The following is a 17,500-nucleotide window of genomic DNA, read 5'->3' on the forward strand; positions in this document are numbered from 1 at the left end:
CCACTGTGCAGCTGACTGTACGGGTATTGACCACCTGGAGGTAGAGTAGTAATATGGGGAGCAGTCCCGTCAGGCGATCTGTCTGGATTGGCTGTAGGCTGGGTTTAGACTCGCTCCTGCAGTCTGCGGTGCTGTCATTCATCATACATATAAATATATAGACACACAGGGGTAGAGCCAGGCCGCGCTTTGTCCCCCTCCCTTTTCTGTCTTCTATCCTGTACTTTCTGCGTCTCTGCCCTGCACTTCCCTCCCCCCTGTGTCTGTGAGTGATGAGGCCAGGCACAGATCCAAGTCCCCCATTAGCAGCTCCCTGCTCTGTTGTGGATGGAGCATGTGCTGCAGCAGCTTCTCCCCAATTGGCTGCAGAGGCGCACAGAAAGCCCAGCAGTGTGAGCAGGGAGCACTGCCTTCCCAGATTAACTGCCTCACTGCCGCCGGTGGCTGGTATATGCTAGCAACTGACATTTCTAAGGTGAATAGAGGCTTTGGGTGGAACCCTTGCCACATACTTTCTGTAAATAAGACTGGCTGAGCTATTCACTGTATCCATGCCTCTCCTAGCAAGCCAGAGATGGTCTTACTATACCGTCCTCTGCTGTGGGGAAGGGGTGGCAAGATTTAGCGCTGACTTTGCATATTCGCAGTCTCAGCACTGCCTGAACCTACTTTCCAAGTCCTCCACATTGTTTTATGCTGTTCATATTCTGTATGATTGCCTGGTTTATTTACCATACATTGCCTTTCCTCCTGCACTAAACTACTTATCCGCTCCTTTTCATATCATTATTTATTTGGTGCAGCTAACTGTCCAGAGATGTAATTCCTAATCTGTCAGCGTTTGGCCATTGCATATGGCAAAGTTCAGTGAAAATATAAATGTCTGAATGGTAAAGCACTGTGGAATATGTTGGCGTTATAGAAAAATAAAGATTATTATTATTATTATTCAGCTCTGTCACATCACATCTGACATATTAGGAGGAGGCAGGTTTGTTGCAAAAATGTTGGACAAATCCTTCTTTTTGCATCAAAAAAATGGTGCCTCTTCCTGCCCTTGCTTGGTATGGTGGCTTGTCTGGGGGTATCCTCCACTGGCCAGGCGTGCACCCTGATACCTCTGAAGCCAGAACTTGGAGGGCTGTTCATAGTGACGGATGCAGGCTCTGTTCACATTAATACACTGATGAAATCTGAAAATGGTGTTCCACCGTTATCCCAAACGAGAATCAAATGGAACCTTCCCTATCTGGGCACAGCATAATTGGTACAGCTTATAGGATTGGTGCTGTCACCGTCTGATTAACCCAGTATAGGTTTACTCCTTAATGCTCCCCTGATGAATGGTGTATAAGAAACGCGTCGGGAGAAGGAGACTCTGGGAGAGGACAGTGAGTCCATTCATAAGGGGTCCTAGACCTGTTTGATGAGGGTCTTTTGGACTACGCCGGATATGAGGACACACTGACCATCTGGGAAACAAGACACCAGGAATTGGGTGAGATTGTTCCATTTCAGACAATATCAGGTTAACAACTTGAATCTCTGCATCCCTGGATATTGTTTATTTGTTCCAACCGGATGTGATGTATTTTGTGACCAAATGTGTGTGGGGAATAAGGTCACTCAAAAAAACTACCTCCTATTAGCAACTGGAGGATACTATTGGTTGTGAATAACACCACTGCCGTTATTGTGAACAGAGTTTGAATGAGCAGTTGTGTGAAACATCTTGACCATCTCGGTTGAATATATGTGTATATCTGCCAACACCAATCGTTATTGAGGTGTTTTTTGCACTTTCACAGGGTTTGCTGGTCCCTCTTAGTATTATGGAGGATTTTAGCAATTGATTTAATCCCTGAATTGATTTTTATGCATAGGCAAGGTGATCCTTCCCTATTTTTAGAGGAACTATTAAAAGTTATATTTTAGATATTATTGCTGTATTTCACAGCATAATGTGAACCCAACCTGATTTCAGACTATGGCATCCTGTTATAGGCTTAGCTTGGGGAAAAATGTTTACCATGTTAACACCTGTGTTGTATTTAAAAAAAATTTCTAATAAATAAATTACATGTAGTACCTGGCATCTGTTGGGTCGGTGGGGGTCCAGGTTCTGAGACCCTGTCTCTCCCCCTTGAAAGTCTCTCTGAAACATGCAGCTCATCATAAAAGAAGCGCTCCTGCCTGAGCTTGTACAGGGTGGTCTAAGGGCAACCTGTACCTGACAAGCGGTGCATTTCACAGAAACGTTTGAGTGTATCGGGTGGGAGTCTCAGGATTCCAGACCACCTTTGGTCAGTTGGAGATGTCGGTTTAGTACCTGTTAACAAAAAGCTACTCTTTAATCCACTGCCAACTTGCAAATTCTGTCATGGATCTCACCTTGGGTATTTTGCAAAGGGTGAAATTCATAGAAACAACATATATGGTACTGATTGTAAGTCTGCAATTAAGGTCCCTTTCATGTGGATGAAGATCAGATGTGTTAGTCTGGACTCACACGAGCATATGGCATCCAATGCAATATGCTAATGACCCCCGACTCAGGCTATGCTGCGAGCGTGAGCCGAGTGTCATGTGACTGTGACCCTGTGACTGTGACCCTGTTAATCCTCCCATCTCCTCCATTGTCAGCCTGTGCATATATCGCACTGCACTGGGATAACATCCGAGTGCAGTCCGATGTTTCTCTCGCACCCATAGACTTGAATGGGTGCGAGTGATACTGCTGTAGCAGAACATTGCAGCATGTTGCGACTTTTCTCACAACCAGAATCTGACCAACTCTTCTCCCTCATTCACTAACATTGGTCAGAGTGCAATGCAAGATTTTCTCGCCTTGCACTCATCCGATTTTAACGCTCGTGTGAGCATACCCTAAGTCTCAACTACTTCATTACTGTAGGACACAGTGGATTTCCACCTTTTGTATGTCTCATTCAAACATCCACTTATGGTTTTCCCCACGTACAAGAAAAACGGACCAATTATTTGAGTCCGATTTCAGTGTGTGGTGCAAGGGTTATTAGTTTTTCTCCTACGTGGAGAAACACAAGAAAAAACAACTATCCACCTTCTCCATTCTTACAGTCCATGAAAATTATACTCTGATGAAGGCTTTCTATTTTCTTTCACTCTCTTAAATTTGCACTGCCAATTTTAATCCGACCATCGGATCAATCTGTGACTTGTCTCCAATGTTTTCTGTGGATCGTACAAGCCATGAAAAATCACGGACATGTGAATGTCCCCAAAGACTATCACTGGTGCGAGTGCTATCCATGAAAACAGATCCTCGTATGCAAAAATCAATGTGTGAATGAAGCCTCAAAGAGGACCTTTCAATTGTTTTTCTTCTTAAAAATGAAGTCCTCCAAGTTTGAATAAAATGGAAAAATGTCTACCCTTCGCCTTCTGATCCATTTTGTATGTTCCACATCATTGTATTCTTGTTTATTTTTCATTTTATACAGCGCAATGTTGTGTGTTTTGTGAATAGTGATGAGCGAGCACTACTTGCAGAAATGTTTGCGTCTCCCATTGACTTCCATTATACTCGCGTACTTGAGTTGCGCCCACCCGAGCATGGTAGTACTCGCTCATCACAAGTAATAAATCCTCTCAGACCTCTCCTTTTTTGAGAAGTTCATCCTCTTGTCAAGACCAGATTTTCTTTTCCCGTTCTATTAGATACATTGCATCTTGGCCATTTTCTTTGAAAATATCACACTTAAGATTTGAAGATCACTTTTTGTACTGTAGTCTGATCTGACCCCTACTCCCTTACTGCAAGAAGTATAGGACAGATGGAAGATTTTCCTTTATTTGTCCGGGTAATTAAAGGAAAGTTCTTACATGTTTACTTGTGCATCCATTGACTAAAAGTCAGCAAAGTGCGAATGTTTTACCTGCCTGGTGACCACTGTCATCATCGGCACTAAAGTCGTTAGTCCATGAGAGATCTTTCCTGGAGAGACGGTTCCCAGTAAGATTGATCATGGGAGATGTGTGGCCAGATTAATGACTGCCGTCAATATGGACTGAATTAAAAATTGAGAATAGGTTAAATTCCTTCTGTATTCTATTTATAATATCCCGTGGACAACCAAAAATCCACTGTGGCAGATAAGTAGCCAAATGAGTGTTTGTTTTTTTTTTTAAAGACATTTGTTTGTTTACATAGTTTAATGATCACAATCAGGTGACCCACACGTGTAACACTGCTTCCTCGGCTGCCTGGATCGATTTGGTCCTGTCTGCAGCACGTCTCCTAATGTAAACTATGTATGTACGTCTGACAGCATGCCAACTGCATGGGGGACTGAATGATTGGAGTGATGAGCCAGTGAAGGGCTGAGGGGCTTGTCATATTTTCGATCAGCAGTTGTTCCCTTTAGACACTTCATTAGGATGTTTGTTTGGATTTGCTGAAGTTTTGAGAACTTGATATTGTGGTATAACTGGAAATTGGCATGGAAAACTTTAGTAAGAATTTGTGCACACAAATGTTTTTTAGTTCTCCACTATTTAGGATATTGGTCTGTGTTTATCCCCCATGCTATGTATTTTTTTTTAATAGACATATCTTTAATAATTACAAGGTTAACATTCTAGACATGCCTTAAGGCCACGTCTCACTAAGCGACATCGCTAGCAACATCGCTGCTGAGTCACGGTTTTTGTGACGTAACAGCGATCTTGCTATCGAAGTTGCTGTGTGTGACATCCAGCAACAACCTGGCCCCTGCTGTGAGGTCACTGGTTGTTGCTGAATGTCCTGGACCATTTTTTAGTTGTTGCTCTCCCGCTGTGAAGCACACATCGCAGTGTGTGACAGCAAGAGAGCAACGAACTGAATGAGCAGGGAGCTGGCTTCTGTGGACGCTGGTAACCAAGGTAAATATCAGGTAACCAAGCGAAGCATTTTGCTTGGTTACCCGATATTTACTTTGGTTACTAGCGTCCGCCGCTCTCAGGCTGTCAGTGCCGGCTCCCTGCACTCGTAACCAGAGTACACATCGGGTAAATAAGCAAAGCGGTTTACTTATTAACCCGATGTGTACTCTGGCTACGAGTGCAGGGAGCCAGCGCTAAGCGGTGTGCGCTGGTAACAAAGGTAAATATCGGGTAACCAAGCGCTCGGTTACCCGATATTTACCTTAGTTACCAAGAGCAGCATCGCTTCCACGCGTCGCTGGTCACTTGTAGCTGGTGAGATCTGCCTGTTTGACAGCTCACCAGCGACCATGTAGTGACGCTCCAGCGATCCCTGCCAGGTCAGCTCGCTGGTGGGATCGCTGGAGCATCGCTTAGTGTGACTGTACCTTTATTCACTTGTGTTCATCACTTTTTTTCTACTTTGTCAAAAAGTGCTCTCTAGTTGGAGGTTGTAAGCAGGCTGGCAGCTCCAACAGTGTAGATAAGGAGCCGTGTAATGTTGGCAGAATTTCTGTGGAGGCTCCAATCAACTTTGAAATGTAAAAGGGTAAATTGTGGTTGAAACTAAATGACCTGTTCACCTCCTGGCAGATTTTTGCTGCTGACATTGTCCAGACAAGAGGCTTCATCTGTTAATGTAGCATGACATGTAATGCATGGATGACTCGAGACTGCCCAAGCAGGAGGCACTCCTACACAGCGGCTCTTCATTGTGGTGCATAAACAAGCCCTATAGCCGGGATCTCAAACTCTGCTGGCAATATAGGTCACACATAGAAAAAGATTTCATTTGAGCGGCCACTTTCTTTTCAGGACAGTGACCATTTTAGTGATAGCATGTTGTTGTTTTTTTTTGTTTTTTTTTTTTTGTTTTTTGTCCCCCCCCCATACACAGTAATTAATCCTTTTTTTAAAACATTTTTGGTGTGTTGTTGTGTTTTTTTGTTTTTTTAAAATTTTATTTTTTAATGGCAACATCATATGGGTTATAGTATAGTTTAATAGCTTGGGTCATTAAGCATATGGCGATAACAAACATGCACGTTTTTATTTGTTTGTATGTATATGTATAGTATAGTAATTCTGGCCAATGTCTTGTAGTAGTAATGTCCTTATCTTGTAGCTATGTCCCTCATCCTGGTCCCTATCTTGTATTAATGTTTCCTATCCTAGTCCTCGTCTTGTAGTAATGTCCCCATCCTGGTCCTCATCTTGTAATAATGCCTCTTCTGGGTCCCTATGTCCTCATAGTGGTCCCCTCCTGTAATAAAACCCAGTCCTGGTCCCCTTCTTGTAGTAACGTCCCCATCCTGGAACCCATCTTGTAGTAATGCCTCTTCCAGGTCCCAATGTCCCCTCTTGTAATGACATCCAATATCCAATCCTGGTTCCCTTCTTGCAGTAATGTCCCCATCCTGGTTCCCCTTCTTGTAAGGTTTCCATCCTGGTCATGTGTAGTAATGGTCTCCTTGTAGTAATGTGCCCTTCATGGTTCTGATCTTGTAGTAATATATCCCCATCCTCGATCCCCATCTTTGAAGTGATGACCCACATTCTGTAATAATCTGCCCATCCTGTTCCTCCTCTTGTTGTAATATCCCATCCTGATGCCCAGGACCCAATGACAATTGTCTAGAAAAATTGCCGGCACTTCCTAATCCCATAATCTGAACTGGTGCATACTGAACATGACATACAATATCTAAAATAGCAGTTGCACTCAAGTAAAGGGAAAGAGAATAATCAAGAATGTAGATGGTGACCATTGGGATATGAATCTGCATTACTGCCAAGAAAACGTGAAAACTTTTTTTGAAAAATAGCAAATAAAGGTGGCCAAATTTCCTTATGCCCAGATACCACGTCATGGTGTAACTCATCTGAGTCCAACTCTAATTTCTATGCCTCTTGTCCAAACTGACCTTTTATATGGGTTAGAATAGAGCCTGCAAAAGGAAAATTAAAACACCTCTTCTTTCAGGTGTTTTAATTTTCCTTTTGCGGGTTCTATTCTAGCCCATATAAAAGGTCAGTTTGGACAAGAAAGGCATAGCAGTTAGAGTTTGACTCAGATGAGTTACACCTTCACATGGTATCTGGGCACAAGGAAATTTGGCCACCTTTATTTGCTAATTAACTCATATTTTTTTTTTAAATTTTCATTGTTTATTGGCAGTAATGCAGATTTATATTCCAATGTTCACCATCTACAGTCTTGTTTTTTCTCCTCCCCTTTATCTGAGTGCAACTGCTATTTTGGATACCCATGACAATTGTGGCAAGGTCCATTCCAGCCGCTGATGTTAGCATGACCGTGCAGCAGCATATGATATCACTGCCATGGGCCGGCAAGTAGACATCAGCTCCTGGCTTCTGATTGGCCGGTGGTGGGCATTGGCATTTTAGTGCAGAGAGACGTTGTCTATGCAGCAATACATTTCACATAAGTGCTGACATCACCGGCCCCCTAGACTGGCTTGCACGTGAAGCAGCCTCATGTGCCGCTTGCGGGCCATCTGTTTGAGACCTATGGTCTGTAGTAATTGGAGGGTCCTCAGCGTTCTTGATGGCTCCTGTAATGTGATTATGAATCTCCCATTCTGTTCCCAGACTTCTGCCATCCTTTATGCTGGGGATATAATATGTAGTCTAATATAGCATTGCATGAAGGTCTCTCTCCCCATTATACAGTTGCTTCTAGAAAAATGTTTGCATAGAGCAGGTTCTTAAGGACAGATTCAATCTATGTAAATCTCACCTGGTCCTGCATTAATAGGGTTACGCCCCTGTACATAACCTAACAGGTACAGATGTTGTAATTGCACCCGCGCTCTAAAGCCTTGGGGGACCAAAAGATCCCTTTTGGCCTATATGAAAAGTCCAATACTGTTAAAGACTTGCGATAATTGGGGGCCCCATTGGAGCTTTTGCATTGAAGCCCCTGATCTTCACGTTACGCCACTGGTTATTTAACGTTTAACTTTCAGTAAATGGAGACCTTGTGTAGAACTGATCGTGTACCGCTAATGCCTGTGCTTTCAGACTTGGGAATAAGCATTCTCCTAAATCCTTTTTTGGGCTGAACGCTATATGGTTTTCCAATCGATAAGGCTTTACCAATTAAATAGCTGAAGTACCCTCACCAAAATTGTATGTGTTCTGCTAAATCTTATTTGCTAATATGACTACACTGGACCCCCACTTCTCTGATCACATCTGTGCAATGCACTTCCATAGTTCTCCTATGTCAAAGGAGCTGAACACCAGACAATTAAAGAGGGCCGTATCTGACACCAACCAGACCCTACAGATGTCACTCCAGTCCTCTATAAAATAATGGGGATATGAGTTACTAGGTGGCCAAGATTTTTTAAAACATTCCTATTGCACTGTTGTGCTAGCAGCGCAGACTTCTACATCAAAACTTACTATTCTTATGTGTAATTGTCAGGTTTTCACACATCATAGCAGTTAAAAAGAACTAAAGGATATTTCGGACTATAAGACGCACTTCGCCCTCTCTCGCCCCTCTCCCTGAATGCCTCCCCCAAATTTGGAAGGAAATGGGGCTGCGTGTTATAGTCCAAATGTACCTTGTATGTTAGGGATGAGTGAGGTGTGATGTGGCAGTGGAGCAAAGTTGCAAGAACAGGGTCCCCTCTGCAGGAAGCCAGTGGCTGCTATTAATGGAAATGAATATTCACTGCTCCCCACTCCCATAATCTTGCCCACCTTTCGGCACCAATGTCATTGATAGTAAATAACTGAAGATTTTAATGATCACTGACACCGGCGCCAAAAGGTAGGTGAAATTATGGGTTTGTGGAGCATTGAATATTCATTTCACTTTAATGGGAAAAATGAATCTTCACTTCTCCTGCTGCCGCCGGCTTCCTGCAGCGGAGACCCTGCTCCTGCTTTGGCGTGCCTGTGACTGGGGGCGTGTGATACCAGTGACGTCATGTGCTACCAGTCGTTTACATGCCAAAGGCGGTTGCCGAGATTCTAAGAGGATGCTGCACGCCAGGTGAGCGGAGGGAAGGTAACTAGAACGGTTTTCTTCTTTATTTTGTGTGTGACATAAGTGTCAACAGCAGATAACACCCCCCCCCCCATCCTCCATAAGTTCATCATGATTACATGATTTGTATCAATTTTCCTCCTCTAAAACCTAGGTGCGTCTTATGATCTTGGTTGTTGTATAGTCTGAAAAATGTTACTTGCTTCCAGAAAATACATGTGATATGTTGTGTATTGAACTATTTATTTACACTGTGCTAAACACAAAACTTTGTCATTTACAGTGCAAGAAGAGGGGCTGTGGGACAACGGACTGTCCTATGAGTGTCGGACACTACTTTTTAAGGCCATTCACAACCTACTAGAGAGGTAATTGGATATTACAATGGGGTGCTGAAAGTATTTGGGTTTTTTTTGTTTTCATTTATTGGAATATGCTGGCAACTTGTCCCAAACTAGAATGCACGGCCTGGCTGCGACTCTAGACCAGAGCGTCCCCACTTCATATAATTTTATGACGCTGTCACGCTCGGGTCAGGAGACCCCCAGCCAGTCTGTTGCATTCTAGTCTGTGCACGGACTAGCCACGGGTCTCCTGTGCCAAGCGTGACGGCCTCATAGAAATATAGGACGTTGTCATGCTCTGGTCGGGAGAGCCGCTGCCGGTGTGTGCATTCTGGTCTGTCTGGTCTCTGCACTGACTGTGTTGGACGGACGTTTGTAAGAGCCCTTTTCGCTATTCTCGTAAAATACCTGATGGGGACATTTTTCTAGTGTGTGTAAAGGTTGTCATGTTCCACGTAACTAACAAGCCAATCATTTTGTGTATTTTTTTCTCTCTAGGTGTTTGCTCGATAAAAGTTTTGTGCGCATTGGAAAATGGTTTGTGAAGCCCAGCGAAAGAGAGGAAAAATCTGTCTCAAAGAGGTAAAAACTGTTATACTCCTTATTGTGTCTCGTTCAGTGCATCCAAATGGAGTCTGTAAAGCAGAGCTATAAAGATTTGTTCACTCATCAGATTTTTGGAGTGTATTTACCCTGCAGTCCTCAGCAGAAATCCAAGGCTAGCCACTGATATCTGCGGTGGGTTTCCAATTTGAACTCTTGGTGGTCTGCAGACAGGCTGTATAGCAATCCCATAATGTAGATTGGGGTGCTGATTGCTGATGCTGCAATATTTCGGTAAGAACTGAGGAGGCCACTGATTTGGTGAGAAGACTGCACAGTCAGCAACTTATTATTTGCCAAGCATTTTTTTTTTGTTTTTTTTAACTTTAATTTTTTATTTAAGAGGCTATCCTTCAATAACATATCTAGGTCACTTGTAGGTATTATTTGATAATTACAAAATAAATATTCATTGAAGCTGAATAAAATAGAAATTTTTTTTTAAAAAACAACAAAACAAAAAACTTTGTAAAAAAAAATAAAAATGATTAAATCCACTCAATGGCAGCCTCATATAGCATTAAATAAAACACCATGATTTATAGAGGGATTATTATAGGCAAACATGAGTGTACATACACTTAAGTAGCCCTCAGAGCAAAAGGATATGACCATACACAGAGTAGCAAAAAGCCACAGCGTCCATACGATATGACTGAACCACGGCCCTATGTAAAGCCATAAATGTATCCCTCAGGATTCCCTACCTTGACACCCTATAATATATGATGATTGTGTTCTGCCTCAATGATGGCCATACCTATAGGTCCTAATATATTAAACTATAGTATGACTTCATAGTTACACAAGAAAAGCCTTACATTTCTCACCCCCAATAGGGCTTTAGATGTTATTACTGTTAGGCGGAGTGCACTTGTCCAGTTAGAACAGACCCAGCAGCAATCTGTTGACAAAATACTTGTGCTTTTTTATTTTGTCCGTTCTTTAATAATTGATGTCAGCTAGATCCGTTTTTTTTTTTTGAACATTGAAGTCTATATAAAAATAGATCTGATAATTAGCCAGCCATTTTCCTTCACTTGAAAAGGATCCATTTTCAAGTGTAAGATAAATAGCAATTAGTTCATGGCTCTGTTTTCCATAGACTCAAATGTGTTAGAAAAACCTGATCCAGCTGAAATCCATTATATACAAATTGCGGCATTTAGACAGTGCCTTATAAAGCAGCCCAACCAATGTGGGGGTGGCCTGTATTTCTGGTCCTTGTCTGACTAGGTGTGAGGATGTTTCCCATTCCCTTTGTGATGTGCTTCCATTCTTTATTTGATCTGGAAACATATGGTACAGAATGAGGCCCCTCCGCGGCTGCGGCCACAACCTGGGGGTGACTGCCACATGTGGCCAGACTAATTGTGCACTTGCGCCCAGTCACATTGAAGCAATAGGCATGAAAATCTCCCATTTTCTGATTGATATTGCACCTCCACCCATGTAGCTTTCATCATCCCTCCTGAGTGGTGGGGACGACAGCTGGCCAGAGGTGTCTGTGAACTCTAGTGTGCAGCTAGTATCTGCAGTGTATAGGGTGGCAGGAGTGTGCGTGCATCGGTATGTCGCCCTCCCCGGGTCATGTGATTAGGCTAGAAATAGAAATCTGTTCTCATTCCATAGTCTGATCCTATGTGTGCGTCTGTTCGGCTGTGCGCGAGCGCGTGTGTGTTTTCTTCCTCTGTTGTAATTATGCACAGGCTGACATGGAGACATTAGCTGTTGCTATGGCAACCCGGTTTAAGTCGACAAGTTCCTGGCATGATGTCATTAGGACAGCTTCCCCCTCCCAGCTATCTCCCTGCATGCAGAGAGTGACTCTGATTATTCCAGCCAATCTAACCCCCACAAGAGTACGTCTTCTCACATGCCCTTGCTGGAATGGCACCGTCCCCTGGGGCGGCAGAAAGCACCTTTTCAGGACATGAAATCAGACATGCTCGTTTTTCTCATTAGGTAGTTGAAGCTGCAAATAATATCTGATTTCACTGCATTAGAATGGAGTGTATCCAGTGCGAAAATAAGAAGCGCTCAGGTGACAATGACTGATGCCCAGGTATCTCAGTATTCTGGGATGCCAAGCTTATTTATCTGTGCCTGTGGCCTGAAGCAACATTATTCTCGCCTTTCATATATCCTTGCAGTTCTGTATGTTAATGTGTAACCCCTTCATCGCTGCCAGAACAGTTCTTTGTGGCAATCATTAGAGTGGATCTGTCACCAAAATCTCCCAGTACCCTCTGTATTATTAGATAGATCTTTTATTAAGCCATCATTGTAGATCTGTGCATTCTTTAAATTAAAAAGAAGAATCTTATGACTTAAGCTCTCATCTAGATCAATCTCCTTTTACGATCAGGCAGGGAAACTTTCATAAAGGATTCTACAGACGTGTGTTTTTTTTTTTGTTACATGGATTTCTAGAGTAAGTACAGCAGCCTCATCAGGTCTACGATCTATTTATTGTAGTTTGCTGTAGTGGACAGCATTTTATAGTCTAAAAACGTGGAGCTGTAGGTGAAGCCCTGTGCAGGTGCCCCATGCCGACTTTCTGGCAAGTCCCTGTCTGGCAGGGGTGATGGGATCTGCCGAGTCTGGTCAGTTTAACCCTTTGATTATGGGAGAAAAGAGTGATTATCCTCTTCATTGAATTGCTGAGTACTCTTGGGACACAATTAAGGCAATTGGGAGCCGCTGTGCAGTCTTCCCTGGGAACCTGCAAAGAAAAGGGTGGTAAAAGTACAGATGATAATGTAACATGATAATTCTGAATAAATGATGTGATGTGGAAAAGTAATAGCTAAATAATTTAGTGCGTCATTAAGACAATCTGTCAGCAGGTTTTTGCCACCCCATCTGAGAGCAGCCTAATATAGGGGCAGACACACTGATTCCCGCAATGTCACTTGTTGGGCTGCTTGTTTTAAAGCATCACCACTTTCGCATTTTTTTTTTCTTTTTTCATCATTGGAGTGGTGCTTTTAATCTACTTACCCTTTGCTGTCTTCACCTTTTATCACCGCTGCTCCGGTCAGTCTCCAGCGATTTGTGGCCTGCTGGCAACTCCACTGTTTCATAGAGCGTGCCAGAGGTCACTCTTTAATGCATCTCTATAGGAGCCTCATTCTGGTTCTCATAGAGATGCATTGGGAGCTTGTGACGTATCTGACGTCTGGCCTATCAGACGTTGCGTCACAAGTAGTGATGAGCGATCACTACCATGCTCAGGTGCTGCGTACTCATAACGGAATAGTCAGATGGGCTCAACTTATGTACCAAGTAGAATGGATTTTAATAGGGAAATCAAGCGTTTTTCCAGAGGATCTTCCAGAAAAATGCTCAAGTTCCTCATTGACTTCCCTTATTCTCTGTACACGAGTCGATTTTTCATTCGAGCATCCAACTGCTCGTTACAAGTACCAAGCTCCCGAGCATGGTAAAGCTCGCTCATCACTAGTCACAAGCTTTCAATGCTAGTCATAAGATGTCGCTGCGGGACCAGAGCGGTGTCGATAAAAGGTGAAGACGCCAGAGAGCAAGTATAAGAGTAAGGGCAAAAATGCTTATTGAGAGAGCTGGAAGATCTGCAACGGATTAAAGTGAACTCTGACTTTATTCCACACGTATGTGATTTGTCTGAAGGAGGGGGAAAGTGAAGCCAGCATTGATTGGCTGCAGGGATCACAAGACATGACAGTGTCACGCAACCCCCGGGAGAGGCAGTGCTGACACTGCTGGAATAGGAGGGAAACCTAGGGATTCTGAATTGATTATCCAAATGGTGGCCATTCCCTTTAAGACCAGCTAAAGTCCTATAGCACATAGTAAATCACAAACTTTATAAATCTAAATACATTTAAAAGGGATTTATTTAATACACCTTGTGATTTAGAGACATTTTTGCAGCACCTTTTATTTGGGTTTAATTCTTCTGAGATTAGGTGGCAAAAACCGGATGACAATAATTTTAAGACCCAAATGGTCAATGAGTGCTTTGTCAGCTTGCATTTATCTGTCAGCTCCTCTCTGTGGTTACATCTGAATACAGCCGTGGGGACCTGGTACACTCGGAGGTCACTGCTTACAGTTTATTAATGTCCGCTCTTGTTTTTGTGTTTGTAGCGAGAACCTTTCCTGCTCCTTTACTTTTTTCCTTCATGGGGAAAGCAGTGTTTGCACAAGTGTAGAGATTGCTCAGCACCAGCCCGTGTATCTCATCAACCAGCAACATCTCCAGCTGGCGCAGACATCCCACACGCCATGCCAAGGTAAGCTCCTTTACGGTATATTCACTTATAGCTTTTTCTTTTTTTTTTTTTTTTTGGTACATTTTTTTTTTCTGTGCTTCAAATGCAAACTGACCAAAAAAACACAGCAATAATTTCAATGTACTTTTGGTGAGGTTTTTGTTTTATTTAAATGTTGTTGTTTTTTTTTTTTTCTTTCCCACTCTGTTTTGATCTTAGTGGGAGAGAAAAACTTTAGAGAAAACATAACCTACTGCATATTTTATCCCCTTAGTGACGAGGTCAGTTTTGGCACAAATGATCGAGCCTCAGTTTTTCAAATCTGACTCTTACTTTGTGTTAATAATTTTGGATTGTTTTATTTTCGTGACACATTGTGCTTTGTTTTTTTTTTTTTTGTTTTTTTTTTTTCTTTCGATACAATACTGTGTACAATTTTTCACATTCCCAAAGAGAAAATAGACCCCCACAGTTCATTATAGAAATGGGGCAGTTAGCAGATGAAGGAATATGCAAATGCGACATGGCGTTCGTAGTCTAATCCAGACAAATTTGTACTCTAAAATCAAATAGTGCCCACTTCCAAGCTCTGCCATGTACCCAAATGGCAGTTTCTGACCAGAAGTGGGGAGACCCCTATAAGTAACTCCATTTTAGAAGCTTGACCTCTGAATGAATCCTTAGGGGACAATAAGCATGTCTAACACGCTGCTGCTTCACTGAACTGTAGAACAGAAAAACAAAAAAAATTTATGGGGCTTGGAAAATGGCAAGACAGACCCCCCCATTTTTTTATTTATTTTTTTTTTATTTTTTTTATTATTATTCACCACAAAAATCTATGCAAGTTTAATAGCTCTAAAAATCAAACTCACCTAGAGAATCTTGCTGCCAGGTGATTTTTTTTTTTTTCTCTCCTCTTTACCACACAAGGCTGTAAAAAATAACAGCCCCCCCCAAATTATGGGGAAATTGGGAAAAAAAATATCACCGTTTCTCTCCATTTTTGTAAATGTGTTAAAATGAATAGTGTAATTTTTAAAATTGCGACTCGTCCTGCAAAAAACAAGTTATTAGTTATTGCGAAGAGTCAATGGATAGAGACGTTCAGACAGTACCTGCTTCAGCTTTTAAAAAGCGAATGGGGGAGAAAATGGATACAACTCGAATCCAAACAAGAGGCATTATGGATAACAGAAGAAAAATGGTCGGTTTTACACGGATGTAAAAATAAACAAAGCAGTATGAATATAGCCTCAGGGCTCATTCAGGTGTCTGTTTTTCTCCATGTTTGATAGTCAGTGGGGTAGTTCTCATGTTCAATATCTTTCTTTTCTCACCTCCTTGGACTAAATGGTCTACACAAAAGCACAGACTTGTCCGATATTGCTTAGTGTGTTGCATGAAGCTCACCAATGCAAGTCTATGGACAGTGTAAATATCGGACAGCGCTCGGATGTCCTCTCTATGCTGTCCACTTTTCATGGACTGATAAGAAAAGCTTAAAGGGAATCTGTCACCAGGATTTTGCCACCTAATCTGAGAGCAGCCAAACTTAGGGGTAGAGATCCTGATTCCAGAGATGTCACTTACTGGGTTGCTTAGTGTAGTTTTGATAAAATCGCTTTTTAATCAGCAGTAGATTATCATTACAGGACTATTTGTCATCCTCCCAGCTAGTCCAGCATATTCATGAGCTCTATATAACTCCTAGATCTGCAGCAGAGATAACATTGAATTTTATCACAAAGACCGCAATCTGCTCAGTAAGTGACACACCGCTGAATCAGGACCTCTACATTTTGCTGCTCTCAGATGAGGGCGCAAAAACCTGGTGACAGATTCTCTTTAAGAAATGGCCATCAGATTTTTATTAATCTGAGAAATAATGCTGAAACACTGACCAAACGCTGATGTAATATCTGACACACCATTGACGACACTGATCAAAACAGTGATGAAAGGCCGACCTGTTGTTTTTGCTTATGTGAAATATAACGGACATCTGAATGTAGCCTTAGGACAAGTTCCAGTGATCAGTAATGCGTTTTTTTTTTTCCTTACTGTGTATTTTTCTGTGCAAAATCCAGCGTCTTACAGTTCCAGCAAAGTGAGTGCAGTGACATGACTAGAATGTGCATAATTAATCATATGCTAAATAGTTGCAAGTCAAATTTATGTCTGAGATAGCCAAGATGATTGTGTATAAAATGATGGTAGTCTCACGCTGAAAGCTATAGTGGATGGTGAGATATGGAGCCTGAAAGTCAAAAGTTCAGAACATTGTTACCCTTTTGCTCATCATTGTATGTACCTTTCTCACTGAGCAGTAGCTACGTGTGTGTACAGCACAGTAAGCAAAGATCCGGAGACTCCAAGAGCTGAATACCCAGTAAATGTATAACGTTGGGCTTTATTTACTGCACACTAATTAAACCGTTTTTTTTTATTTTATAGACGTTCTTATATATTTGTGTTCTGCTTCTCCTTAATAGTTATTCTGAGCCCTTATGGGTTGAGTGGAACACTTACTGGTCATGCCTACAAGACATCAGATCCCACAACCCGCAGGCTGCTGGAGGAATGGCGTCCCTTCTACCCTACTGTGCTCTCGGCAAGGAAGGATCAACGGGAAGATCAGGAAATGCTTTATGATGATGACTTTCCGGCCGCAGTGGAAGTTATTGTGGGTAAGGAAGTCTGGCTGAGGTCAAGAACATATTGAAGCTTCATAGGAGATTGGAGAAAGGAATACAAGTTTACAGAATGATGTCGGTCTGAGGGCATGTAGAAAAAGTAGTACCGGTATATGCCTTGTCCTCCCAGCTTTCCACTTCTGTATGGAAAGTGTTAGTGGTACCTATGATAGTAACCTCATTCTTTTCTCTGGGCGTGTTCTCTGTTCATAGCTATAATCCATGGCCTACAGCGATTAGTAGGCTGTGCCTAAAGACTAATACACTGTGGTACTGGGGGTGTCCCACATGACGCATACCTAGTTTTAATTACAAGCTGAGGTTTATCACACCACATGTCTCGTGAGTGTGGTCAGTTGCGCATGTCCTCTGGAACCCCCTCTTCATTTTATTACAATTCATAGTGCTGTGATGGTAAAGTCCAGATATCCAGGTGACTGTCGAGCAATGAGGTACAATTTAGATGTGACCACTTAAATGATTCTTAGGATATGTAGTATATAGCCGATATATTTCTATCCACATCTCTTCCTGGCCACTGTTTCTCATGGTCTAATAGCCCTAGACATAAGTGGCCACATGCTGGTAACCCTTCACCAGTTAAGTCTTTATCCATCTCTTCCTCAGGTGGCG

At 42.3% G+C, this 17,500-nt stretch overlaps 1 protein-coding gene across 2 annotated transcripts in view; it reads left to right on the plus strand.

Annotated features, from left to right (window-relative positions):
- MED13L (mediator complex subunit 13L) overlaps positions 1-17,500 on the plus strand; it is a 209,660-nt gene that overhangs the window by 103,070 nt on the left and 89,090 nt on the right. For both annotated transcript variants that reach the window (XM_075320005.1, XM_075320006.1), the window contains exons 3-7: positions 9,252-9,336; positions 9,811-9,894; positions 14,047-14,192; positions 16,667-16,861; positions 17,495-17,500. The exon at positions 17,495-17,500 is cut by the window's right edge and continues 183 nt beyond it. In XM_075320005.1, coding sequence (XP_075176120.1) covers positions 9,252-9,336; positions 9,811-9,894; positions 14,047-14,192; positions 16,667-16,861; positions 17,495-17,500 — 516 coding nt within the window. The remainder of the gene's footprint in view (positions 1-9,251; positions 9,337-9,810; positions 9,895-14,046; positions 14,193-16,666; positions 16,862-17,494) is intronic.

This window comes from Anomaloglossus baeobatrachus, chromosome 1 (genome assembly GCF_048569485.1).
Source record: "Anomaloglossus baeobatrachus isolate aAnoBae1 chromosome 1, aAnoBae1.hap1, whole genome shotgun sequence".
NCBI lineage: Eukaryota > Metazoa > Chordata > Amphibia > Anura > Aromobatidae > Anomaloglossus > Anomaloglossus baeobatrachus.